Here is a 26,719-nt window from a genome sequence, read left to right as displayed (position 1 = left end):
TAGTGTTGGTAGAAGGAAGTAGAAGAACCTCAGAATCTGAACCCAAAGCCAATCTAGTTTCAGAACATATGCTTTTAGTCACGGCTCTGTGGACTCAGAATACAGACCCTTCTCATTCGGGCCCAATCCCTTCTCTTTCCCCATGTATCCATCCAAGACAACATCCCACACAGGGAAGCACCCGCTCGGCCCCTGCATGTGCAGTGCTTTCCACCTGAAGCAACAATCTCAAGTGCCCTTGTCACACCCCTCAAGGCCAGCAGCGCCTTCTCTCCTCACTGGTCTAGGCTGGGGTGGAAGGAATGAGGCCTGGAAGGAATGAAACCAGGGGCCTCTGGGGCTCTTACACAATCAGCCTTAACTGTTCTATCTACTTGCATTCATGCCTGCAAACACTGACTGAGCATCCATTTTAGCCTAAGAACAAGAACAAAGAACTCTTATGACCCCAGCAAAACCAAAGGTGCCTTGTGTTCTGCTGGAGAACAACCTAAAATGCAAACCCATGAACCACAAGATCAGGTCGTTTTGTCTGGCTGATACGACTTTTTCAAACACCAACAATACAACCTGAATGCCTTCTCTGGAGTACCCATATGCCGCTCACCATTATCTTGTGACCTGCTCCAAGCACACAGGCAACCCTGAACTAGCCCATTAACCAACTCACTCATTGCTCACTACCAAGGATTTTTCCTCCTACCATCATTCTTTCACATGCAGTAAACATGGCTGGAAAAGACAAGAGAAATAAAAGGACAAAACAGACATCTGAATACTGTTTCTAAAACAGAACATACATTCACTTCTGAGGATTAAAAAAAAAAGTCCTATATAATTTCAATATATAATTATCCTTAAAATTGAAATCATGTCAAATCATAGCACAACTAAAATTTAAAAAGTTCTACAACAAGGATCCCTCATTAGTGCTCACATTTCTAATCAGGGAGGGGAGTCCTACCAGAACAGAACCCAGCCTAGCAGAGGGTCAAAGCTGGCAGTCTCAAACCCAGCAATTTCAGAGAAAAGGTGGGAGACCTTGGTTTTAGAAGTGTAATCTTCATTTATTTTTTTAAATTTTTTTTTATTTATTTGACAGAGAGACAGAGCACAAGTAGGCAGAGCAGCAGGCAGAGGGACAGGGAGAAGTAGGCTCTTCACTGAGCAGGGAGCCCAATGCAGGGCTCAATCCCCAGACCCCAGGATCATGACCTGAGACGAAGGCAGACATTAACCCAGTGAGCCAACCTGGTGGCCCTAGAAGATTTACTTTTAAATTTCAACAGCAAAAACAGACATTTTGTGTTTGGGTTATTTCTATTTCTGTACAGCCTACAACACTACTCGTGTTCAGACAATGAGCACTAAAAATGAAATGGAAAATCATGAAATAAAAATGCCAACTGAACGTGCTGGACTTTACCATGACAGAAGAAATCTTGTCTCAAAGCTTCTGCTCTCTACACTAGCATAAAGAGGGTCAATGGTTGTCTTAACATAGGAAAAGTCCACAACTGTGCCTGCAAAAGCAAGCAGCACCAGCATACTCTAAGAACTGAGTTAGTATTTTCAAACTGTGGCAAAGTAATAAAAGGGTCTTACTATGGGAGAATGCAGGTCTTCACTTCTAGGGGGTGGATATTAAGTCAAAAGCCTAGACTATGAATATTTATATCTAGTAAAAATGAAGATTAGAAAGCTACACAACTGTTCAGGTTTCTCAATCACACTTTAAAAGTATAAGGGACCCACATTACTTATAGAAGCCCAAAGGAGAATTCATTTATAAAATAATGTTAGTCTCCCCCTCACCCCTGCCAATGAAAAGAAACCTCTATATATCTCAGACATACTGGGATTTCTCAAAGGGATCATTTGTGCAAAGGTGAAACCCACACAAGAAAACAAATAACCCTCCCTCCTACTCTCTGGTCTTTTTGCTGCACAGACCCATACCCAAACTCCAGGCTCCCTGCAGTGTAGAAACGTAGGCCATAAAAGAAAGAAAGATGATCATTTTTAAATGTAAGAGGCAACAGGTTAAAATGTCATTGGGGAGTATACAGTACTTACTGCTGGTTCAACTTGACTTCGATCTGCAATATCTATGTGGACAATTTCAACAGTTTTCCATGTGTTTGGATCTAAACCATGTACCTATAAATGACAAAGAGAAATGAAACACAACAAACCGTAGACTATTCTTACTAGACAAACGACTACACTTACATATGTAATCTTTCTCTGAGTCTTTTAGACCACAATACAAAGAATTTTAAAAATCCAGATAGCTATTTCATTAAATTAGCAATCTGAAGCCTTAAGGGATCTAGAAATCTTATGTTACCCTTGTATCCCCAAAAAATAAGCATGTGGAGGGGGTGGTGTGAGAGGATGCTGGCCAATTAACAGAAATCTGTCATCATTATTCTCTGGTAGTCCTTAGGGAAGAATTAGATAACAAAATGTACCTAACCTATGTTTAACCCAGTAATACACGACCAGTTCCTTTTAACCTTTAAGTCCTAGACAAACATAAGGTGACATTATAATTAGATTTCAAGAAGCTGCACTGGGAAGTTTAAAACCTATTCTGAATTTGATTATCCCAAAGCTTTTCAGTTTTGATAGGAAAGCAATTCCTCCATTCCTCATGTTAATTAATCATTTATTTCGAAAACTCCCTCTATGAACCAATTAAGAACTGTTTACACACTGCCAAAGTTTGTCCATTTGGAAGCTGAAAAAGGCAGATCAACTCATACACAGACTAAAGCACATCCAATCGTCTCATTTAGATTCGAAATTTTAGAATTACTGTGAAAAAAAAACCATGAAATGTCAAATGATCACCCGGAAGAAAAACTCAAGTCAAATACTACCAATTATAAATAAAAAGTTCTATTAATTGGCACCAATCACATAAAAGCATTATCTACCACAACATGAACTTACTCTCCCTTAACAGCACAGGGTAAGGTTGGAATAGTAGTTCTCAAACTGGAGCTCTCAAACTGGAGCATGCACCACAACGCACAGCATACTGGGCCCCACCACCAGGGATTTTAATTCAGTAAGTATGGGGTGAGGGCTGAGAACGCGCATATCTAACAAGTTCCCAGATGTTGCTGCAGAGATCACACTTTGGACAGCCACTGGGCCAAAGGCACCGATCAATACCAGATGCCTTCCCCTAAGTCTCTGATACATCTTATCAAAAGTTAATGATTACAATGAGTCTTAAGTGATCTTCTTGACATTTGAGGAATAAATGTGCTCCAACTTGTAAAAATAAGAAGCTTGTCAATATTTTTATAAAATATTCAAAGTTGCTCCTCCCATTCACCTTTTGGCCATTTTTCCGACATCAACCCTGCAAAGCAGAGTGGAGGTAAAAATTAAAGCATCAATTTTGCTTTGTAGAGTAGCTCTGACAAACATACAGAGATGAAAAGATGAAAGATACCTAAAGTTAACGGCTAAAATAGGCTTGTGAATTTTATCTCTGCTCTCCCTGTCCCAGGTAAAGAGTGCTGATAAAAAACACCAACTCTCCCCACCGTCCACTCTCGCACGAAGGCAAGGAGGCTGAGAGGGAAAGCCCCATTTTTTGCTGGTCGCTGGCCTGCCTCACTGCAATCGGACATGCCCTGCTGTGTCCAGGTATTGGTCTCCTGCAGGTGGCATCACTCTGGTGATGACAGAATGTACTACAATATTCCCATTTCCAGGGGCTTCTGCACTGAAAGCCCAGAGTTGAAACTTACATTTTCTAATGTTCCCAAGTCTGGTTTGTGCCATGTTTCAATTTTAATGAAGAAATCATCTTTCATATATTCATTCTGCAGAAAACACAACAGCAAAATGACAGTGATCCTTCACCGGTTCTTTGGGGCTTTTGTCTGCAGGAGCCTTCCCCAGCATAAGCATCCGTGCTTTGACTCTATAAGACTAATTCTCAAGTGACCAAGAATCATTAGCTACCTGTTTTTATGGACTTCTCGGGCAAACCAAATGCTGCATGCTTTTAAATAATTTAAACCACCCTACTTGTCATGCAGCATGCAGGGCTAATATTAAAGAAGCTGGGAGGTTTGGTGAGCAAATACAGCATTCAAAAGAAGTAGCAGAAGCAAACAAAGTCGACAGGGAGATTTTGAGACAAGGCTGGAAAAAACCCATTAACACTGGGAACATGTGGTGGAGTGTAGGTTGGTGGAAAGAGCACAGAGAAGGACCAGGCAGCAGTGGACAGTCTGAATTTAGAAAGCAAGAAAAGACTGAAAATAATTACTATGTAAAGCAAAATTTAAAGACGAAGAGTGACACAAAAATAGTTTTACTCACCGTTACAACTGAGGCATAATGGACAGGTGGGCAATAAAAGGGGAAAAATTTCAGAATATTAATCCAAGTCAAAACAATCGGTCATATTATTTATTATGTCACGATGATTAAACTACCTGAAAGCACAGAGCATTTAGTAGTTTATGTCTGTAAAAATTTCTACACAAGGGATACTACAGTCTGCCTTAGATTAGAATGAATAATCTAATTTTAAAACAATGGTAGAATAATTCCGCAAAAGCAATGTATCACTTTAAGGCAATTTAGCAAACAACAGGGGAACTGTTTCAGAAGTCTGCCTTATTCCTATTCTACTCTATGTGGCAATATGAGAAAAATACTATTAAAATTAAACCAAAGGACACTTCTGAGTGTGGATGACTTTCGGGTCTCACCCCTGGAGCCAGTGCAGTCAGCAAGGACCTCTGGGAAAGAACCAATGCCCTCACAAAGGTCTGGAGGAGGAACACAGAAATCTCCCCTCTGCCACAGCACCTGCAGGGACTACCCAAGAACCCACAGAGGACTTTCTTGGGCGTCACCCTTCTCAAAGGCATCGGCACCAAGGGTCCCTCTCCTCATCAGCAGTGGGACAGTGGGGTGGAATAACTGTCAGCAACCAGGCTTACTTGTTCTACAGTAGGGATATGCATTCCAAGCTTTCTCGTGAAACACCAAGGAGCCCTCTGGAGCAATCATCCTGACGAATGCAGGAACTTTGCTGTGAAGAGAGGAACAGTGAATATATTTTCAATAGTACCATCACTTCTTTGTTGGCATCTATTGGGCTACCTCAAAGAGTACTGTCATCAAAGGTGATTATGTTCTAAGTTTCATGAACCCATGTTCAAGATTGTTAGCAATAGGTTTCAGTTTCAATCCCAAAGTAATCAAGTGGAAAATTAATGTAAAAACAACATGATTAAAAACATTTAGCTGGGGGCGCCTGGGTGGCTCAGTTGGTTGAGCAACTGCCTTCCGCTCAGGTCATGATCCCGGACTTCCAGGCTCAGGTCATGATCCTGGACTTCCAGGATCGAGTCCCGCATCGGGCTCCCAGCTCCTTGGGGAGTCTGCTTCTCCCTCTGACCTTCTACTCTCTCATGCTCTCCCTCATTCATTCTCTCTCAAATAAATAAATAAAATCTTTAAAAAAAAAAAAAAAAAACAACATTTAGCTGTATACAAGATGTAACGGGGAAAAAAAGAAACAATTTTGTGTTTCCCTAAAGTGAAATCTGACAGTTAACTGAGGCTATTCAGACAGTGCATGTGGTGAGATCACACTCATTGTTTAACATGAAAGAGTACCTAAAATATGGGAGTATCTCTGACAAAGTCTTTAAATACATTTTGCAGAATAAACTTAAAAGTGACCATCTGAAGAACCCAGATGGAAAGGAGATCTTAAAACATATCCAAGTATAAAATTCTGTACATTTGGAAAGTGAATGCCTCCACTATAGTGGGAGAAGGGTTAAGTATATAATACATGAGGAGCTTGCGCCAGTTCCTCAGGTAATCAGCAAAGAGCCCAAAGGTAACTGGGCAAAAGACATCCACAGACACACTACAAATAGAAAACAAAACTAGTTAACAAATGGAAAAATCAGTCTTTTCAGTCTTCAGAGAAATGCAAATGGAATGACCACTTCTAATGATTTTAAAGAAAGCAGTTTCACATGCACAGGCTTTTCATACTGATCAGATTCAAATCCCAACATCAACATTTAGAAGCTGTGTGATCTTGGACACATCACTTGGCTCTCTGAACTTCCCCATGAGTTGAACACTGTTCCTATTACCTCCTCTGCAAGGTTATTGGGAGGATTCAATCAAATCATCCTATAATGTGTTTATTAGCACATTGTGTAATAGAGGCAGAGCTCAATAAACAGTAGGTACTGCTCTTTAATTATAAGTTGACATAAAGCTGAGTACTTTCACGTGCCTTTCTTCACTTGTATCTTCCAACAGCACTGCAAGGTACACATTCATTTATTATTCCATGTAACCAGCATTTAAGTGGCTAAATAACTACGTATCAAAACTACCTCCTCCAACTTGAAGCCGTATATACTTTTTCTGTATCAGAACTGCTTCTCTGAGAACCAACACACACAACTCCATTTCCTAAGTTAGGAAAAAGAACAAACTAAGGAGACTTGGAGCCCAGAAAGGACTTCCGCCTCTGTACCAAGATGGAGCAGGTAGCCAGAAGCATCCCTATGAATTCTGGAAGCTAACTAAGGTGAATGTAAGGAACCTCCACCAGCCAGAGGCCCGTGCAATTATAGAAAAGGTAGTCTGAGGGCACCTGCGTGGCTCAGTGGGTTAAAGCCTCTGCCTTCTGCTCAGATCACGATCCTAGGGTCCTGGGATCGAGCCCTGCATTGGGCTCTCTGCTCAGCAGGGAGTCTGCTTCCCTTCCACTCTCTCTGCCTGCCTCTCTGCCCACCTGTGATCTCTGTCTGTCAAATAAATAAATAAAATCTTAAAAAAAAAAAAAAGAGAAAAGAAAAGGTAGTCTGGACAGCCCTTTCGTTGCCTCTTCAGTACACAAAATCATGTGCATGTCTTGGAGCTTCCACTACTGTGGCAAATTAAACCACTGGCAAAGAAAAGCTGAAGCACTGTTACATGACATTATAAATAAGAGTCCCATGGCATAAAAAGATTTACCTATGCCTTTACACCCTGAGAAGATAACAATAAAGGAGAACTAATTCTTCGAGCACCCATTCTTTTCAAATCTAGGGAAGATCCATGCAAAGGGGCACAACCTCCCCAAAATAAAGCCAAGCTACCTGAAAATACTTTCACATTTAAAGTCAATGAATACCTGAAATCCTAATTATTTCTTCCATTCCTCAAGTACTGAAACCAAAATCCCTTTAACTGGGAGAGGTCTCATCTGGGTATAATGTAACACGTTTGGGTGATTTTTAAAATATACCTACAAGATTACCTATCAATCTCAAAGTATGACCAACAGCTCTATCAGTGGTTCATGTGGTTAATGTAGAAAAAGGCAGGAAATGGGTGCCTGTGTGGCTCAGTTGGTTAAACATTCTACTCTTGGTTTCAGCTTAGGTCAGGCTCTCAGGGTCCTGAGATTCCCGCTCTGCACTCGTGGGGAGTCTTCTAAAGATTCTTCCCCCTTCTCTCTCCCTCCCCCTAACAGGCAAATGCATCTCTAAAATAAATAAGTAAATTCTTTTTTTTTTTTTTAAAGATTTTATTTATTTATTTGTCAGAGAGAGAGGGAGAGAGAGCGAGCACAGGCAGACAGAGAGGCAGGCAGAGGCAGAGGGAGAAGCAGGCTCCCTGCCAAGCAAGGAGCCCGATTTGGGACTCGATCCCAGGACGCTGGGATCATGACCTGAGCCGAAGGCAGCTGCTTAACCAACTGAGCCACCCAGGCGTCCCAGTAAATTCTTTTTAAAAAAAAAAAAAAAAAAAAAAGAGGGATGCTTGGGTGGCTCAGTCAGTTAAGCTTCTGCCTTCGACTCAGGTCGTGATCCCAGGGTCCTGGGATCAAGCCCTCCATAGGGCTCCTTGCTCAGCAGGAAGACTGCTTCTCCCTCTGCTTGCTGCACCCCCTGCTTGTGTGTGCATCTGCTCGCTCTCTCCCTCTGACAAATAAAACTTCTAAAAAACATTTTTTTAAAAAAGAAAAGAAAAAGGCAGGAAAAAAGCTACATACCAGCTCAGAAACCTATTTTAATTATCCTATTTATTCCCATAGTGCCCAATAGTCTAAAAAACCTTAAACATTCATCAAAAGCTCTAAAATTTACTGACCCAAACAGAAAATTGGCAGTCACTAAAGGCCAGCAAGAACCAAATCTAAAAGAAAGTTTTAACATGTCTTCATTTTGCTCCCAAATGCCTATTTTCTTACTTCCACCAGGATACTTTTCCACTATGTGAATTCCAAGAGTCAACTTTTTGACTTAATTAAGAATGACCAAACCTCTGAGACAGTTATTTCAAATTGACTCGCTTTCTACATTTAACATGAAAACACTAACAAACCTCTCCCCTCAGTGAATCTCATTATGGGCTAAACACAGGGAAAATGCATACATGGAGTAAATAAAACTAAATTTCAATTCTGCTTTAAAGGAAATAAATTTTCATTAGTGGCAACTTTAAAATATTCCTAACAAGGTGCTGCAAATGTGCCATTTATATAATTGACAGCATACACATTGGTTTTCTATCATCTACTTACCAAGGAAATTCTGTTTTGGAAGCTTAGAGTCTCAGAAAAAGAACAAATATTAAGTGAATTAACAAAAGGGAGACAGGCCTTCAAAAACAGATGTATAAGGACATTCCTCTTCTTGTTCTCCCAACAATCATGAAATAGTCTCTCATGACAAACCATATGATAGATAGATCATGATAGAACTTAACTCAAGCTAAACACTTCTAGATTTGTCTAAGAGTCAGGCATAAAATAATGTCCAAGAGCACAAAAAGTTCTTTGCCATACATAGTCCTTTTCCCATCCCAACTCTAAATGTATATGAAGAACATTTAACTTCAGGGTAAAATTCAACCAAAATGTTCCATCAACTGTGTTGACAGGAGATAACATGAAGATCTAACTTCTACAACAATGGCTGTGAACCTGTTAAGTGTAAGACAACTCTGTCATAGTGGTAGAGTAAAACAAAGAGCTTATATGGCTTCAAAGATATATAATAAATGACCATAATGTACACTGAACCTCTGACCTAATAGCATTCTTTTTTAAAAAAAATCTGTTCCTGGGCGCCTGGGTGGCTCAGTGGGTTAAGCCGCTGCCTTCGGCTCAGGTCATGATCTCAGGGTCCTGGGATCGAGTCCCGCATCGGGCTCTCTGCTCAGCAGGGAGCCTGCTTCCTCCTCTCTCTCTCTCTGCCTGCCTCTCTGCCTACTTGTGATCTCTCTCTGTCAAATAAATAAATAAAATCTTTAAAAAAAAAATCTGTTCCTGAGACATAACATCTTGGCAAATCATTTCAAACTTCATTTTTCCTGTGAAAGTTTTACATCCACTTATAAACAAAATGAGCCAAGTGTACAGTTCTATTTTTCCATCCTACAACCTACTGTAAACGTCGAAATGTAGAAAAACATATGGAAGAATATGAAGATGAGATTAATTTGCCATAAATAATTTTTCATTTTATAATCAAATGAAGTATACCTTAAATACATGGCCACCTCACTCATTCATTCACTCAAGTATTTATTCACTGAGTGTCCAGTGTGCCAGGGACTACATAAATAACAAGTGTGCAAATGGACAACTCCTACTCTGAGCTCACATTCTAGGGAAAGCAGCAGGAAACAGAGCAGGAAATAACAAAAGGAGTGAATTACCTCTCCGGAAGTGCAGTAAAGTCGAGGAAGAGAGCACAGGACATTGTGAGCACCGTGTTTAAGGGTGCCCAAGAAGGCCTCCCTGCGGAAGTGATAATACAGTGGTGATCTGAGGGTGAGGAGGGCAAGCCACATGAAGACACAGGCCCCAAAGTCCTAAAACAGCTAAAGACTTGGTCTGCCTGGGTCACCCTGAGGCCTCCAGCATGGCTAGACTGTAGTGAAGGAAGAAGAGGGATGGACATAAGATGAGGATGGTGAGGAGAGCAGAGGGCAGACAGATCACAATGAGGCCCATTTTATAAGCCAAAGAGTTTGAGTTTTAGTCTTTGTAGGACGAGAAGCTACTAAAGGCCTTAAGGAGAAGAATGACACAACCAGATTTAAGTCTTAAGAACATTCTTTGTCAATTTAGTAGAGTCGTGTTAGTAAATGAAAATTAACTGGAGAGGGCAAGAGTGGATGGAGGGAAAAATTAACTCAAAATGGACTGAAGATCTACATTTAAGAGCTAAAACTGTAAAATTCTTTGTTGTTGTTGTCTGAGAGAGATCCAGCTCAAGTGGGAGGAAGGGCAGAGGGAGGAGGAGAGAGAGAATCTCACGCAGAATCCCTGCTGAGCATGAAGCCCAGTGTGGGGCCGAACTTATGACCCTGAGATCATGACCTGAGCTGAAATCAAGAATTGGATGCTTAACTGACTGAGCCACTCAGGCGCCCCTAAAACTATAAAATTCTTATAAGCAAATGTGGATATAAATCTTTGGGACCATGGACTGTACAATGGTTTCTCAGATAGGACACCAGAAGCAGAAATGATGAATGAAAAAGAAGTAAATTGGGCTTAATCATAATATAAACTTTTTAATGCCATCAAGAAAGTGAGCAGAAAACTCAGAACAGGGGAAAAACTGCAAAATCATATACCTGACAAGGGGTTAGTATCTAGAATATGTAAAGAACTCTTAAAATAGACAACTCAATTAAAAAAACAGGTAGAGGATTTGACCGCATAGTTCTTTCTCTGAAGATCTACAAATTACCAGGAAACATGTGAAAATATGCTCAACATCATGCATCGGCAAAGAAATGCAAATCCGAACCTTGACATACCACCTCTCACCCATTAAAATGGCTATTACAAAAACAAAACAAATCCTAATAATAACAAGTGCTGGCAAGGATATGGAGACACTGGAGCCTTCCCACATGGTTGAGGGGAATGTAAAATGGTTCGGTCATTTTGGAAACAGTCTGGGAGTTCAAGAAGTGAGGAGTTACCATTTGAGCCAATAATTCCAACTAGGAGAGAGAGAGAGAATGAGTGAGTGTGTGTGTGCATATGCACATACGCACAAAAAATAAAAACATGTCTACACAGAAACTCGTACACAAGTTTTCACAGCAGCATTATTTATAAGAGTCAAAAGAATGGGTGGTAAGAGATCAGTCTGGAAACAAGTGGAAAAGCTCAAAAAAAAGAGATAATGGTAACCTGCATTAACGTGGTGGGTATGGAGATGGAAAAGATGGGTAGAACAACAGGAAAAAATTACAAAATGACTTCAAATCCTGATTTGTAGGAAAGGAGTAAAATAACCAGACACAAATTGGCTAACTTTCAGGAGATAAAACAAGACTTTAAAGTTTTGGAGAAATAACAAAAAGAGAGAAGGAAAGAAGTGTTTTCCACATAACGAAACAGAGTACCAATGAGAAACATACCATAAGAAGGAAACAATGCATTACAGAAGTATTTCTGATATTCCCCTGGAAAAGGGTCACTATTTAGAAAACTCTGAACTGTGCAAAACTGAAGACTTAAAACTACACACAAAGAAAAACCTTTCCATTGGTGACTAATTCTCGACTTAAGAATGAATTACTATATTGGGCTGGTATTTATTAATTTCTTATGTATACTTATGCAAAGATGCTCTGTTGTGAATCATCAGATATAATCAATCTTTGCATTCTCAGGTGATTTAAACTTCTCATTTTTAAATATGAATGTAACTTTAGTTCCTGGCAAATGACTCTTTTGCTTACAAAAATGAGCTCTTAACTGGAACTACATGAAATTTTTAAATGATTTTCAATTAAACCTCTGCTGTTTCAGTCTTTGGGGAACAAGACCATTCAGAAGCATGGTTTTATGACTTCTCTGTCATTCAGGACTGACTGGAGATGGTGAAGATATAATGCTTATAAAGACTAAACAGTAAAGCTGATTTTCCCCGGGAACAAGACCATTCAGAAGCATGGTTTTATGACTTCTCTGTCATTCGGGACTGACTGGAGATGGTGAAGATATAATGCTTATAAAGAATAAAACAGTAAAGCTGATTTTCCCCAAGAAGGGAGAAAAAACAACAAAAGGACAGGTCAGTGTATTCCTTCCTACAAAGTCTCAGGAGAGCTACAAGTTTTTCTCCGAAATAACCATCTCAAAGGTTGCAACACATTTCCTTGCCTTGCTTCAAATTTTTTTGCCGGACAGTCTGTCCTCTCTCCCCACCACCCACTATTAAGTGTATGCTGAACATCATAAAGAAACATACTCAAACTTTTATGGCAAATAGGGTATAAGACAAATATATAGACATGAAGTACACATGATTAGGTGTTAAAATGAGTAGATGTGACAAAAAGTGATGAAGTTTAGGGAAGAATAAAAGTAGTCTAGGAATGCTTCTACACAGGACAGAGCTGAGCTATGCTCAGGAAATAGGTTACGGGCAACCCCACATCACAAGAAGAAAAGAACCTTAGGGGCTGAACAGGGCACTTCTAGAAGACAATGAAGAGTCAGGCTTGCTAAGAGCTAATAGTTTTTATTCTGGACAGTTATAACAACTGGAGCGACATGGATAATCTCGAATAGCTTATTAAATTTAACTTTATTCTGGAAGATGATTGAGACTTTAAAGACTATGGGAACACGGGAATCAGTGAAAACTATTGCCTTGGAAGAATTTCTCTGCAAACCTCTTTGGCATTCACTTTAGAAAATGGAAGATATTCTAACCCTCCCACAGGGCTCAGCAGTAGAGCAAAATGATTAAGAGGGCAAGTTCTAGAGTCACAATGCCTGCCTGGGTTCATTGCCCATGTTTGCTACCAACAGCTGTGACAGAGGGGCCAGTTACTTACACCTTTCTGGACCTTCATTTCCTCACTAGAAACGGCTGCTATGGGGAATCACTGAGCTACGACCTACAGCATGTACAGTAACCAGCACATAGTAAGAACACAATAAGGACTAGATCCTCTGCTTAGAATTACCATGGGCAACTACTTATTGTAAATTATCAAAGGATATGGAGAGAATCTCATTATCCTCTAAGATTATTACTTGAGATTCAAGGGGGGAGGGGGGGTCAATGGTCACTAAATTATGGTCTTTTTTTTAATACCTTTCCAAGATGTTTCTCAATCTTCTGGTTAAGATGAAGTGTGTGTATCTTACACCAAGAAGTGTTTTGCCAAAATGGGAAAGCATACTGGTCAGAGAATCCAGAGATGTTGATTCCACTGGGTAGAGTGGATCTCAGAATTTCAAGTATTTCAAACATACAATAAAGTGTGGGTGGCTTCGGGCAACAGATTTAGCCAGTCAAGTCTGCAATTCTATTGCTGCTATACAGTGATAGTGCACACAGCACTAGAAGTTACCCAAGGAGCACATGCTGAAAAAGGAAATCTATTATTACAGGACACAAACTTAACTTCCTCGGGAAGAGAGCTCTAAAACTCTCTAGGAACTGTGGGGAGGTCTACCACATGCTGAACTTGCAGGATGCACTTGCAGGATACTGAGGTCTGACAGGCTATACAGCCAGCCCTTTGTCATGATTGCTATCTTCCCTATGGCACAGTGAAGGCCTCAGCACTCACTGCTAAATGATTCTTTACCCTTCCATAATCTAGTTACCCCATGGCTATTGGGCCTTCAGCACAAAACAGATGCCTTTGAGCATGTGGACATGTGACCGCCTTGCGCAGTAACTGCTCCCTCCCCCAGACTACAGCAACAGTTGGTCCTGGTTTTGTTTGCACTACCGGACAGGTCTTTGGCTGTTCTTCACCACTGTCAGAGGGGCTACTACCCACCACACTGACTGAGATCCATTAATGCCATCCTCTTTCCTTTATTCCTTTCCTGTCTCAGGCCTCTCCACGCTGTCCCCAGCTGCCATCTTTCTTTGTGTGACAAAGCCAGCCTTCTATGGGCATCAAACAGCCCTTCCCATCCAATCAGATCCCCTCCCCTCCTTCTAATGGGACACCTGTGCTCATCAGATCCTTTGTTCACATGCTTATTGTCAGGGAGTTGGGACTGCCTAACTCTGACCAAAAGAGCACGGCATTAGAACCCAGAGAATCCAGATCACAGTTACCATTCTGCAACTTACTAGCTGTGTGACTTTGGGCAAACATGCATTTTGGTATCCTCTTAGGTACAACAGGCATATCCCCTATTTTTCAATAGGAGTAATGAGGAGTAAATGAGTGCATGACAGGGTAAAACCAAAGGATACTGCGAATAACTTCAGCTCCTTCTAGGAATGAAGAAGCCAAGAGAGCACTGGGAGGCTGGCCTCCAGAGAGCCATGGTTTTCCTTTATTTAATCTATTAAAAGCCTGAGAGGAATTCTGAACCTTGTTCCCAAATATGCTCTTCAGAACAGTAACATCTCTTGAACTAACCATATTTATACAGCCCTCTTCAAATTAAGAAATTATTTATGGCTGGAATGTCATCTGAATCAGATGCCTCAAAATATTTATCATTTTTCTAATTAAAAATACAGAAAAGTAAAAAAAAATCTAAATCACCCATAATCCCACCACCAAGAGAAAAACATTAACATTTTAATGAATCTCTTTCTAGGCCTTTCTCTGATTAGTTTTTTAAAAATACATGTAATGCAGTGCATATTTATATTTATGTACATATTAAGCAATTCATCTTTTCCATTTAATGATACATCAAACATTTCTTCAATTTCCAACTCTCAGTTTTTAAATGAAGGGTATTTTGAATCTATTTCATGATTATTCACATATGGACATCATACACCAACAGAAAGTTTTATATATTGAACTTTCTGGTTAATTTTAGAATCCCCCCAAAAAGTTAAATGCTTACAACGAAAAAGTTTTATGTGTTGGTAAAATCCAATTAATGAGTAAGTGTAAAATACTAAAAAATAAAACTAAGTATACATAAACAAATTCAATACTATAAATACTCTATAGATCACACTACCTAGAATGCCACACTTTTCTCCAAATAACACATTTTTTTTTAGATATACTTAGGGGACTAACAAATTAACAGGAATAAATAAGACAGTCTCTATGGATAATTGATTGATCAGAATTACTGCCTGCATTCAAACCTGCATCAGAAACAAAGAAACACTGCATTCTAGGAGAAATAAATAAATAAATAAAATTTAAGATTCTATAAAGTGATAACCTACTTTATATTCATGTGTCAGTATAAACCAAGTGATGGTTTTACACTGATAAAACAGAAAAGACTGATTATCACACAGCTCACCTACAACTTTAAGGAGCGCTACAAAAAAAAAAAAAAATCTACAAAAATGAGTGTTACTCATTTCATTATGAAGAAGTAAAGCCAAGAAAAGACCAAAGATTTCTCCTACTTTTTAAAAATTTTTATTTATTTGTCAGAGAGAAGGAGAGCGAACACAGGAGCATGAGCAGAGGGGGATGGGCAAAGGGAGAGGAAGAAGCAGACTCCCCTCAGAGCAGGGAATCCAAAGCAGGACTCAATCCCAGGACTCTGAGATCATGACCTGAGCCAAAGGTACACACTTAACCGACTGAGCCACCTAGATGTCCCGATCCCTCCTACTTTTAGTAAATTAGGGGGACCACTGACTAAACAGACTCTTAAAAACCATTACTGATCTTTTGCCCTTGGACAAATACTGGCATGCATATTCTATTCTAAAATATTTATGCTAGCTAGGGGTATCTGGGTGGCTCAAGTCAAGATGTCAGTGTTGTAGGATCAAGCTCCATGTCAGGCTCCAAGCTCAGCACAGAATCTGCTTGAGATCCTCTTTCTCTCTCTTTCCCCCCACCCCATCCCTCCTCCCACTCACTCACTTTCTCTGAGATAAATAAAGTATTTTTCAAAAAATATTTGTGACAAACTCAGGAGAACTTCTATAAACCAAAGAGATAAAAAAAAATGAATGGAAGATTTCAACAGTCAAGTTGCACAAGAAATTCAAATGATCTACTAATAGGAAAATACATTCAACTTCACTAATAAAGCATGCAAATTTGAACAAGAGACTACTTCTGCGTATCAGATTGGCAAATAAATAAGTGGAGAAAAATACAGAAAATGAACACTACCAAACTCTTGGAAGGCAATCTGGCAGTAATATCAAAATTTTAAATAAGCATATCCTTGCAGCAAAATTCACTTTCATACATTTCTCCTGGAGAAACAGTAACCTAAGGCATGTGCAACCATGTTCGCAGAAATACTATTTGTAACATGCAAAAAGGAAAATACCTAAAACACCAAACTGACTTATCATTTAGAGAATGGTTACATCACCTATGCTTTGTTGACAGCAAGAAAGGTCACTCAGCCTTCAAAATAAGGACATGGACATTAAATAACACCGTAGGGTGTTCACAATGTGTCACTCCATGAAAAAGCCAACTGCAGAAGCATATGTATGACAGGATCCCGTTTGCCATAGAAAACAAAAAATAACGCAAGTGATAAAGCTCTCTGTATGTTTATTTTTAAAAACTTATTTGAATATCTATAGAAAATGATCCAGAAGGAGGAACTGTTACTAGTGATTCTCCCTGAGGTTGTGTGATGGCAAGAGGCGGTACTAAGTTTTTATTTTATAACCTTCCCTGTTGTTTGAATTTTTTTTAATAAACAATTATATCACTTTTCTAATTTAAAAACAATCAATGGGGAGGTCTCTCAAAAAATTAAAATGCGGGGCGCCTGGGTGGCTCAGTGGGTTAAGCCGCTGCCTTCGGCTCAGGTCATGATCTCAGGGTCCTGGGATCGAGCCCCACATCGGGCTCTCTGCTCAGCAGGGAGCCTGCTTCCTCCTCTCTCTCTGCCTGCCTCTCTGCCTGCTTGTGATCTCTCTCTGTCAAATAAATAAATAAAATCTTTAAAAAAAAAAATTAAAATGCAACATATTGTCAGAGTAAAATTTAAAAAGTATCTCAGCCTACAGCACAGGAAGTTAGGGAATTACCCACTCAATAAATAAGCTAAAGAATTAAAGCATCGTCTTCAATAGAATGACTAAGCATCTGATGTGAACAATCAGCTTACCTCTTTAGGTGATAGATTTTGTGTGTATACTGTCCCTTTTCTCCATCCTTCTCATAAGGTTCATTTTTTAAGACTTCAATTCCTTCTCCACCACCAGTTTCATTCTTACTAGCTTCTGCAACAGAGTAAAGCTGCCCAACCTGATACTGGAATTTCAGAGCACAGAATTTCATTAAGCCAATAGTACCTGCGGAAAATTCCTATGCTAAAATCTTACCACATATGATATAAAAAAGCTTATACAAACCATTGAGCACGTCTGTTCCATATGAAAATATGATTCAAATTAAAAAATAATATGCTTAGGAAGATTAAAGATTAGATGATCATACAACCTCAAGAAACTATATTTTACGAGATTTCCATGATTTGGGAAAACTGCTAGTTACAAATACTCTTGGGTGCCCTTATATGTCCTATTCACTTATCAAGAAAACATCTTGATGCTTGGCCCAACTTTTTGTATAACATACATTTGTTTTTTCCAAAGCACTTCCAGATCTATTCTATCTCATTTAATTTCACAGAATTCTGGGGGGGGGGGGAAGCATGAAGGAATATAATTGTTACTCTGCTAATTAAGAAAGCTGAGCGACCAGAATACCATCATCAATGATAAAGAGAAAGTATATAAAGTATAATTTTAAAAAGCCTGAAAATATAAAGAACTATTACAGTCCAAATTTCAGTAGAGCTCTGGGGTCTTTTTTCCCATGACTTATGCCTGACATGCCCAATTTCACCCTTCTCCACCTCAATAGAAACTGTACTGGGTATCCAGGATCCAAACTGTTAATTGTAAAGTTCTTCAGTAAACAGAAACTGTTTTTAAAGTATTACAAATGCACAAGAATTACTATAAAAGGCAAGAAATTGCTGATAGTGGTTTCTATTTCATTTTAAAGTGAACCAGAGTTCTCAATAACCTGAACCAATACCTGTGAGTGGGCAGTATTGTTCTGTGCCCATCTGGAGCTGCTAACAGTTCCAACAAATAATAAAAAGCAAAGTTCTCATGTTCTAATTTGTTCTAGTGACTCAACCATGGCACTGTCTCCAATCTCTTCAAATTTAGCTAAGTTTCTTCCTCCCGGCAAGGACAGCCTGAAGAAATGCTTTTGTTTTAAAGCACATTTTCAAAGAAAAGCTCTAAAAACTAATCATTCAAAATGAACATTTTATGTGAGACAAAAAATAGGAGTAGTTGTAAGCTCAGTAAATATTTATATCTAGAAAGTCCATGAGAATACGACATTATCTTGAAGGTTAATTTAAATACACACTAACTCAATCACTCAGTTTGGGTTTAGGAGGGTGAACCAAACACATTTCTTAAAAGCAACAGAAATAATTTCTGTAGGGATTTTAGACAGCAGAGAGGGTGTATTTCTTTGGTTTTTGTGATATAATATCAGGTTAATCCAATAATGCTACAATCCTTAAGTCCTTTAAAATGCACTTTTCAACATTGTCATATTTTTAAAGTATAATTAAAATGTCTCAATCAAAAGGTAAATTTAATCTCAGTCAGAAACAGAGTAACAGAACTTTACAAAGAAACAACTAAACAACAGTATCCAGAAAAGTTATTAATGAACTGCTATTTTGTGACATGCCAGTAGCCTGTCATTCTCATTTTTAAGACTAATTCAAACAGAGACAGAAGGCATAGTAAGCCTGAAAAGAAAAAAAAACTGAGCTTATTTTCAGTGACAACACCAAGACTCGGAAAGATTTCGACAAGTTGATCCAACTAACTGAAACAAAAGAAAAAAAATTAACAAAGACGAATGTCAATTTCTACATTCAAGTTCAAACAATCAATTGCCCAAGCAAAGCACAGGGGTGCCTGGTTTGTCTTGACTGTTTAAATATGGGGAAACCTCGGGCACTATTGAGATATATACAGCTAAGTTCAAGTCTACTTGAGGCTGTGCCAGAGAGCTACTCATTTTTAGTTCCTGCATTTTACTTTTTGTTTTTTTCTGTCTTCTGTCAGCTGTCACTTCTTAGGTTATCAGTTTGTTTTGTTCCGCTTCCAATTCACTGCTTCTAATCTACTGTCAGCTCCAGGAAAACGAGATAACTGAGCAAGTGCAAACTGCGTGCAAGTTACTGAACAACCCAGCAGGCTTTGTGGGGTTTGCTACATATATCTCAGTTTCTCTGCTTTTATCCTCTTCCAGGCTCTACCACAAATAGCTACAACTGAAGGACATGCAAGTTCTGAACAGGTAGCATATTTCTCTATTATGTGCAGATCAAGGGGGACAATAATCTCTCAGTTACATGGTGGTCAAACCCATCTGGAATACTGTTTGCAGTTAAGAGCAACAACTACAACGCAAGAGGTAGTGACACCAGCTGGTAAGGAAATCTAGAGGTCATGTTATACTAGGCCAAATGACCATGCTACGAATGTTTAACCCTGTGACCTCATGCAGAGAAGATGGAACAAAAGAACTTGAGGGGAGCAGAGATAATGGCCAGGAGAAAACCTGATGGGCTACCATATGCCAGACAGAACAGGCTTATTTCCCACTGCACAAATGGAAGGAATTGTAAACAACAAACATTACAGGAAAGCAAATTTTGGCTTACAGACAAATATTTAAAATATCCAACAGTGAAAAATTTCTCCAAGCTGCAAGTTACTTAGCCTTAAAGTGCTTATGCTGAGGCTGGAACCTCCTTTCTCTGGGATACTGTAGCCACAATTTCTGAACTGGCAGAAAATGAAACCCCAGTCTTTAGAGCTTTCCGAAACAAGGCAGTGTATCAGAATTCGTTTACAATGAATTATCTGTAATATACCACAATTCATTTTGTCACACAAACTGGAATGTAAAGGTAAGGAAATACAACAAAAATATTACTTTAGATTAACATATTGAAATAAGCTATATCAGCAAAATAATACACAATAAAAAGGAAGACTTACCTCCTGAACAGAACATGGCAAAACCACACGGCTAAAACAACAAAAGAAAAAAAAAAAATATGTCACATATGAAATATTTGGCTTTAAAACACAAATCTCTACACTTAGAAGAATTTTTGCTTAAATCCAATGATAGCGTAATAAAAGGATGTTACTGTCTTTGCAATGCCTCGGGCTCTAAATAAGAATTTTTAAATTGGGGAAGTAAAACTACCACTTGTGGGACTCAATGATCACTTCGATTTAGTGACCTCATTGTACCAGGACCCCAAAAACACAGCTGCAGAGATTCTTGTGAGGAGAAAAGGAACAAGAGTAAACTCATCACTGAAAATTACAGGGTACTGAATATTATTTTTAGAATGTCTGGTCAGGTTGCCCTCATGAAATTTTTAGTATGGTTTCATTCTCTATCTATCTACTACATATTTTGTTTTTATGTTATTTCTCATAGAATGTATGTCTTGAATCTCATGAATGAATGCTTCCAAAAATTTTTCCCCAGTACCCGATTACTCCTCAGTTCTATTAAGAGAAAAACAAGTAAAAATTCCTTTAGATGTAACAAGAAAAGACTTTACCAAAGGAAATACTTTGAACCTTAGAAACAGAACCCCTTCCAGGGCAAACACAATGTAAGGTGTGTGATTCTGTCCAAGAGTTTGTTACTAGACCAACAAAAGGACTGAAATGGAGGCATAATGCCCCTGAAGATATAATCCAAAAAAAGAGTATTATGGTAAATTATATCAGAATATTGCATTTTGACTCTTAATCTCACAAAACAAACTGAAGGTTGCTGGGGAGAGGGGGGTTGGGAGAAGGAGGGGTGGGGTTATGGACATTGGGGAGAGTATGTGCTTTGGTGAGTGCTGTGAAGTGTGTAAACCTGGCAATTCACAGACCTGTACCCCTGGGGATAAAAATATATTATATGTTTATAAAAAATTAAAAATTTTAAATTTTAAAAAAAAAGAATATTGCACTTTATCACCAGATTTTTATAGGGAAGTACCTTCACTTATCTCCAGCATAAACTCTGAAAATCCCTATCAATTATCTCATGATAATAGCTAGTGTCCAAGACAGCAACTTCTTTTTTTGGCCCGGTCTTTCTCAGACTTTTCCCTACTAACTATTAGGGTACGATAGCAGTGTTAAGTAAAATTTTCATTTCAACTTTCTATTATAAGAAAACGGAAAAAAATCCCACAACGGTCACCTTGACTTTCATTTTATAGAAAACTCCCAGTAGTTTTTCCTCATTCCAACTTCTCTTCAGCTGCACGTCTACCCATACCTCTCTCCCTATTCTCCTCAAACATCTATGCCTGAGTCTTCACATCACCTTGACCTCCAGCATGTATAAAACGTGCCTCCTGTTACTCTCCCCTGACACTATCTGGGGTCACTCAACACTCTCTGTCTCTCTGATAACTGTCACCTAAAGACAATGAACATTCTCAAACACCGTGATTACGAATTCCTATTCTCAACAAAACTAAACATGTTATACAAAAAATCCTTGCATACCTAATCCTCTTAACTGTCTCCTCAAAATACACACTGATTTGCCTCACTGTCTCAGTAACAGAAAATAAACTGGGGCCAAGAGGGTATGGTAGGGGGGAAGAGGCAGACTAAGATATAGGTTGAGAGCATATATATATTTTTTTAATCTTTACTTTTTTTTTTTTTTTTTAAGATTTTATTTATTTATTTCACAGACAGAGATCACAAGTAGGCGAAGAGGCAGGCAGAGAGAGAGGGGGAAGCAGGCTCCCTGCTGAGGAGAGAGCCTATACCCAGAACCCTGGGATCATGACCTGAGCCGAAGGCAGAGGCTTTAACCCACTGAGCCACCCAGGTGCCCCTTGAGAGCATATTCTGAAAGATAAAGAAAGATTAGACAGAGATACATGTTGGGAACATATTTTTGGGACCTGGAATACATTGAAAAGAAATCTATTACATTTTTAGGCAACAAGGGATCCAGGAAGGTTGTTCCAAAAGGGAAGTGACATAACTATAGCTAATCTAAAGAAGTCATCTGTAGCTGTTTAAAAAACATTGAGAGGCAGGAGTGTGGGGAAAAAACCATCTTTGGGGAGGCCGGGCAAAGATTTACAAAGGCCTGAACCAAGAAGACAGGCTGCAGAAGAAATGGAAGGAATAGAGAGGAAAGAGTTAAAGACTTCCTGGAACTTTCACAAAACCAAAGAATCACTGCTGAGTAATTTTAACAACTACTCACTAGTGGGAAGATCCCTATTTTAATATAACAACACTTAGAGCAAAACTTATTTCACAAAATCAAAGTGACTGATTAAGACATTCTGGATGAATGATGAGTCAAATTCTTCACTATTTGCTTGCGAAAAGTAAAAGGAATAGACAGGGTTTGATTTTCTCTTTTTCTGAAAGCCTCATTCATCTTTTACAACAATTTGAAGATTTTCAAAATTCTCTGAAAATCCTCAGGAAATAATTTTCCAAATGGAACTAGCAACTAGTTCTTTAAAACTAGGACTCCACACTAATGGCAACTTCATCTATTGCTTAAGTAACAACTTAAAGGAACTCCCCACCCTGAAAAGTCATTTCTAACATATTTATTTATGTCAAAAACAGATAACATTTTTAAAGAGAATAAACATTCGCCAAAGTATTTTACAGTTTACCAACATCTTCACATAGGAATGACCTATTCAGTGCTCCTGACCAAAAACGATTTTAGAAAGTTGACTCACAAATAGGAAGAATTCTGTTTTTCATTCAACAACACTGAGCACTTACAGTATGCTGGCCTAGATGCTACGCCAGTACTAGAAACAAAATAAAAACAGACTCTGCTTTTAAAAAGTCTAAAAGGAGAAAAAAAAAAAGTCTAGGGAGACACACATGAAGCGTGAACATCAAGAAATGTAATTTATAACTGTTTAGGGAAAAAAATTACGTTTGGGCACATTTCAGCATGTGTTACCTTGGCGTATTTAAATTTTTATAATGAAAGTAATGGTTTCACAAAAAAGCATATTGTGCAAATTCCCAGTGGGAACTGCTTTCCATGAGTTAGCTTGATACTCCTCCCTAACTGTCAAAGGGATCTATTGAACACTTAATTCACATTTTAGGAGAGAGGAAATAACTAATAAAAATGAGGAGATGTATGATGTAAGATCAGTTCTGCAACTCACTTGCTATGTGACTTGGGCCAAGTCAATTTCCTTCTGTCTTGTTTTCTCCATTTGTCTTACTATCTGCCACCTACCTACATTACAAAGATGTCAGAGTAATAAAACTTTCACGATACATTGCATAAAGGACTTGGAAGAAAAGCTTTATCCAGAGTTCAATACTTTAAATAAACTTTATCCAAAAACGTGTCTTTTTTTAGGATCCCTGTGACTGACTAAAGTTGTGATTTTTCATTAACTTAACAAGTACTTATTGAGCCCTTACTATGCTCCAAGAACTATTCTAAGAGTTGGGAATATGGAAGTGAGCAAAAGAGACAAAATCATGGAGCTTGCATGTAGCAAGAGAATACATGTGGTAAAATAGAAAAAAAAAAGTGACTGTACTGCATGTTAAACAGTAATAATTGCTACTGACAACAATGCAGGAAAGGCAAATACCAAAAGGTGGGGGTTGCAATTAGGTCTTCAAAGAGGGACTCCCTAAGAAGGTGATACTTAAGTAAAGACCTGAAGGAGGCAGCATAGCGAGAGCACTTCAGGCAGAGGGAACAGCAAGCAGAAAGGCCTTGAACTGAGCTTTTTTCCTGAAGTAAGAAAGAACTATTAGGAAGCTTGAGCTTGAAAAGGACATGGGAATGTGCAGGGTAGTAAATGCGATCAGACCAGAACAGAAAATAACGTTAAGACCTCGTGGGCTACCGTAAAGACTTTTTTATTCACAGTGAGATTGGAGGGGGGGGGTTGTCTTTGGAGAGTTTTAAGCAGAGAAGTGACAGAAGTGACTTTCTAAAGGAAACCTGAGAACACTAAAGATAAGTCGTCTTAAGATAACTAAATTAAACCAAAATGTACGTTTAAGAATTTAAAGTGAGAGCAGCTTTTGAAAAACCCTAACATGCCATACGCGAAATCCCTAGTTGCCCACAGGATGCTGAGGATACGAGTCAGCTGTGACAGCTCAACAATCATGGCTAACATATTTCCTGTGATAGCTACAGTGCTTGCGGTGGGAAATGCCTAACTTTCAGAAAAGCACTCCGCCGGTCCAACGCACCTGAAAGTCCTTCCATCTGACAGGCCACGTATTGACAATTCCTGACCTCAACCTCGTGAAGTAGGTGGAACCCAGCGTCACCCCTCTTAAAGATGTGAAAACTGAGACTCAAAGCACAGAGACGGCTCTCCCGATTAAGACAACTGCGCTGCCTTGGGGAGCGCAGTTCTCCGAACTCCCAGCTCCTGCCTGAACTTCAGCGCGCCTACGTCCCACCTCGAGTCGCGACACGGGGGCTGTCTTCACCTGGCAAGTCCATCTTCCGCGGGCTACAGGTAGGCTCCACCCCACACGACAAATCACTGTCAGACCCACCGCGCCTCCCCACCCTCGGGCTCTGACTCGGTCCCGGGCTCGGTTCCCCAGCGACCGGCCTGCGAGTGGGCCCAGGATGAGACTGGAGGTGGGGGGTGGGGGGTATATGGGGAGAAGGCGGGTCCCAGCGGAAACTCCCGGCCTCGGCTTCCCGAGCCACGCGCTCCGGCCGGGACCCAGGAGCCTCCGCCCCAGGGGAGTGGGCGGCGGTGTTACCACCGCAACGCCAGGGGAGAGGGTCTGAGGACGCGAAGTGGTGAGGCCCTCGGTGGGCCGGGGGCACGGGCCGGGGGGAGGGGGCGCGCGCAGGGAGCGGCCAGACAGAGGCTCGCTCCTTTCTAGAAATATTCCGCTTCCACCACTTCTCAATCAGTGAGTCTCCCACCACCGCCGTCGCGTAGCCTCGCTCGCGCCCACCGACCCACTCACAATTCCTTAATCAGCACCATCTTCCCGGAACCCCCTCACAGCTGCCGCCGCTACCACCACCGCCGCCGCCGCCGCTACCGCCCCTCACGGCGCCTGCGCGGCCCCGCCTCCTCACTCCCCCCGAACCACCGCGGCGCCTGCGCGTCCACACCCTTCCGCCGCTACTCGTCGCGTCAGCGCGCGCGAGGGGCTAGCTCCGCCCTAGTTCGCGCCCCACCCTGGGCTCGCGGAGCTTCCATGGCGGCTGCGCGGCGGCAGAGAGGGGGCCGTGCCGCTTTTACTGCCGCTGCGCGCTTGAGGCGCGCGCTCCCTAGTACCCTTTTTGCGGCTCCTCTTTCTGGTCGAGTTTTGCCGGGGCGTGTGGGGAACCTACGTTCTTTGGTGAGTTTTTCAGTCGGTTCTCTGGAAGTCGTTTCCTAGTGACCAGCGTAAAACTTTCTCCCACCGCTTTTGAGAGGAGGTCCTCTCCTTGAGCTTTCACTTCGGGTTGGGGAGGCCGACGCCACCGCGTTCTCCCGTGGCGGGCTCGGTCGGAGTCCGCGGGACCGAAAAAGGTTACCTGGCTCGCTCACGTGCGTATTCCGGCAGCCTCGTGAGTGCAGCCGTGTGACCGTTGCTCACCTGGCTAGGGCCAGCAGCTGTGGCCACACGACCTGCCCAGCGCCGGAATCCACCCCAGAATCCAGTGGCTCGACGGGAGGAGCACCCGCCACTGGTGACGGCGTCCCCTGTGAGGGCGAGGGGTGCTCGCCCAGAAGACCCAGGAAGGGGAGCTGGGTGGGAGGGGCGGTCCCTCGGTGACAGTCTCCCTCCCACACCCAAGCTCCAACCTGCCTGAAAGCCAAAAAGGACCTTCGGATGAGTGGTGACCCGGGGGTCACTCGCTTACTCTGTGCCACGCACAGTTCCAGACACTGGGGATACATCTGAAAACAAAATCCGCACGGTCTCTGACCTCCCTGGGGAACAAATCACTAAGAGAGGATTCGGTTTAGCGGGAAGCGCTCTTCCGTAAATGGATGAAACAGGGTAACTGCCCTGGACGTAGAGTCATCAAGACAAGGACTCTCAGGAAGCGAAGGTTGAGTGTATGGTTAGGAATAGCCCAGCCTGTGAAGATGGTGGGGGAGGCACTCCAGTTAGAGGGAGATGGCCCCTGAGCCTGGAAAAAGTTCGGAGTATTTGAGGGGCAGGTAGAGGGTCGGTGTGGCTAGAACATTTTAAATGAGGGGGGAAGATAAGCTGCCACTAAATAGGTCACTAGGCCATAGTAAAGAATTTGAATTTTATTCTGAGAACCATGGGAAGCTGTTAGAAAGTTATTAGAAGAATGAAAGGAACATTAAAAAGGTTTGCTATAAACCTGTGTGGTGTATCTGGTACTAGAAGACACCCAGTGGAATTAGGGCTGCCTCAAAAGTAATAGAAGTGAAATATTTACTAAAAAGCTGGAGATTTCCTCCCAAGGCACTATCTGGGGGATCATCTCTCTGATGTGTGAGGCACTTTGCTAGGTATTATGATGGCGACAAGTCAAGGAAATGTTCCCTTTCCAGGAGGTTAGAAGGTGGGTGTAGCTTCCATTGACTGAGCACCTATCCCTATGCTTGGTACTATGCTAGGTAATGGAGATGCTTTATCTCCTTTCATCCTGAGAAGAAGGTGATGACATAAGTATTTTAGCATGCTTT

The 26,719-nt window shown here is 40.7% G+C and overlaps 1 protein-coding gene across 2 annotated transcripts in view; it reads right to left on the bottom strand.

Moving 5' to 3' along the window:
• PITPNB (phosphatidylinositol transfer protein beta) overlaps window positions 1–25,116 on the bottom strand; it is a 64,453-nt gene extending 39,337 nt beyond the window's left edge. The window contains exons 1-7 of one of the 2 annotated variants that reach the window (XM_044244014.1): window positions 25,029–25,116; window positions 20,031–20,061; window positions 17,090–17,235; window positions 4,980–5,071; window positions 4,351–4,358; window positions 3,771–3,845; window positions 2,077–2,160 (exon numbers count right to left, since the gene is read on the bottom strand). In XM_044244014.1, coding sequence (XP_044099949.1) covers window positions 2,077–2,160; window positions 3,771–3,845; window positions 4,351–4,358; window positions 4,980–5,071; window positions 17,090–17,235; window positions 20,031–20,061; window positions 25,029–25,048 — 456 coding nt within the window. In that variant the 5' untranslated portion in view covers window positions 25,049–25,116. The remainder of the gene's footprint in view (window positions 1–2,076; window positions 2,161–3,770; window positions 3,846–4,350; window positions 4,359–4,979; window positions 5,072–17,089; window positions 17,236–20,030; window positions 20,062–25,028) is intronic. The other variant, XM_044244015.1, reaches the window with a different exon arrangement.
• Between the last annotated feature and the right edge of the window lie 1,603 nt (window positions 25,117–26,719).

The sequence above is a fragment of the Neovison vison genome, chromosome 3 (assembly GCF_020171115.1).
Source record: "Neovison vison isolate M4711 chromosome 3, ASM_NN_V1, whole genome shotgun sequence".
In the NCBI taxonomy this organism is placed as follows: Eukaryota; Metazoa; Chordata; class Mammalia; order Carnivora; family Mustelidae; genus Neogale; species Neogale vison.
The sequence above is the reverse complement of the archived record's forward strand: the minus strand, read 5'-3'. Positions and strand labels throughout refer to the sequence as shown.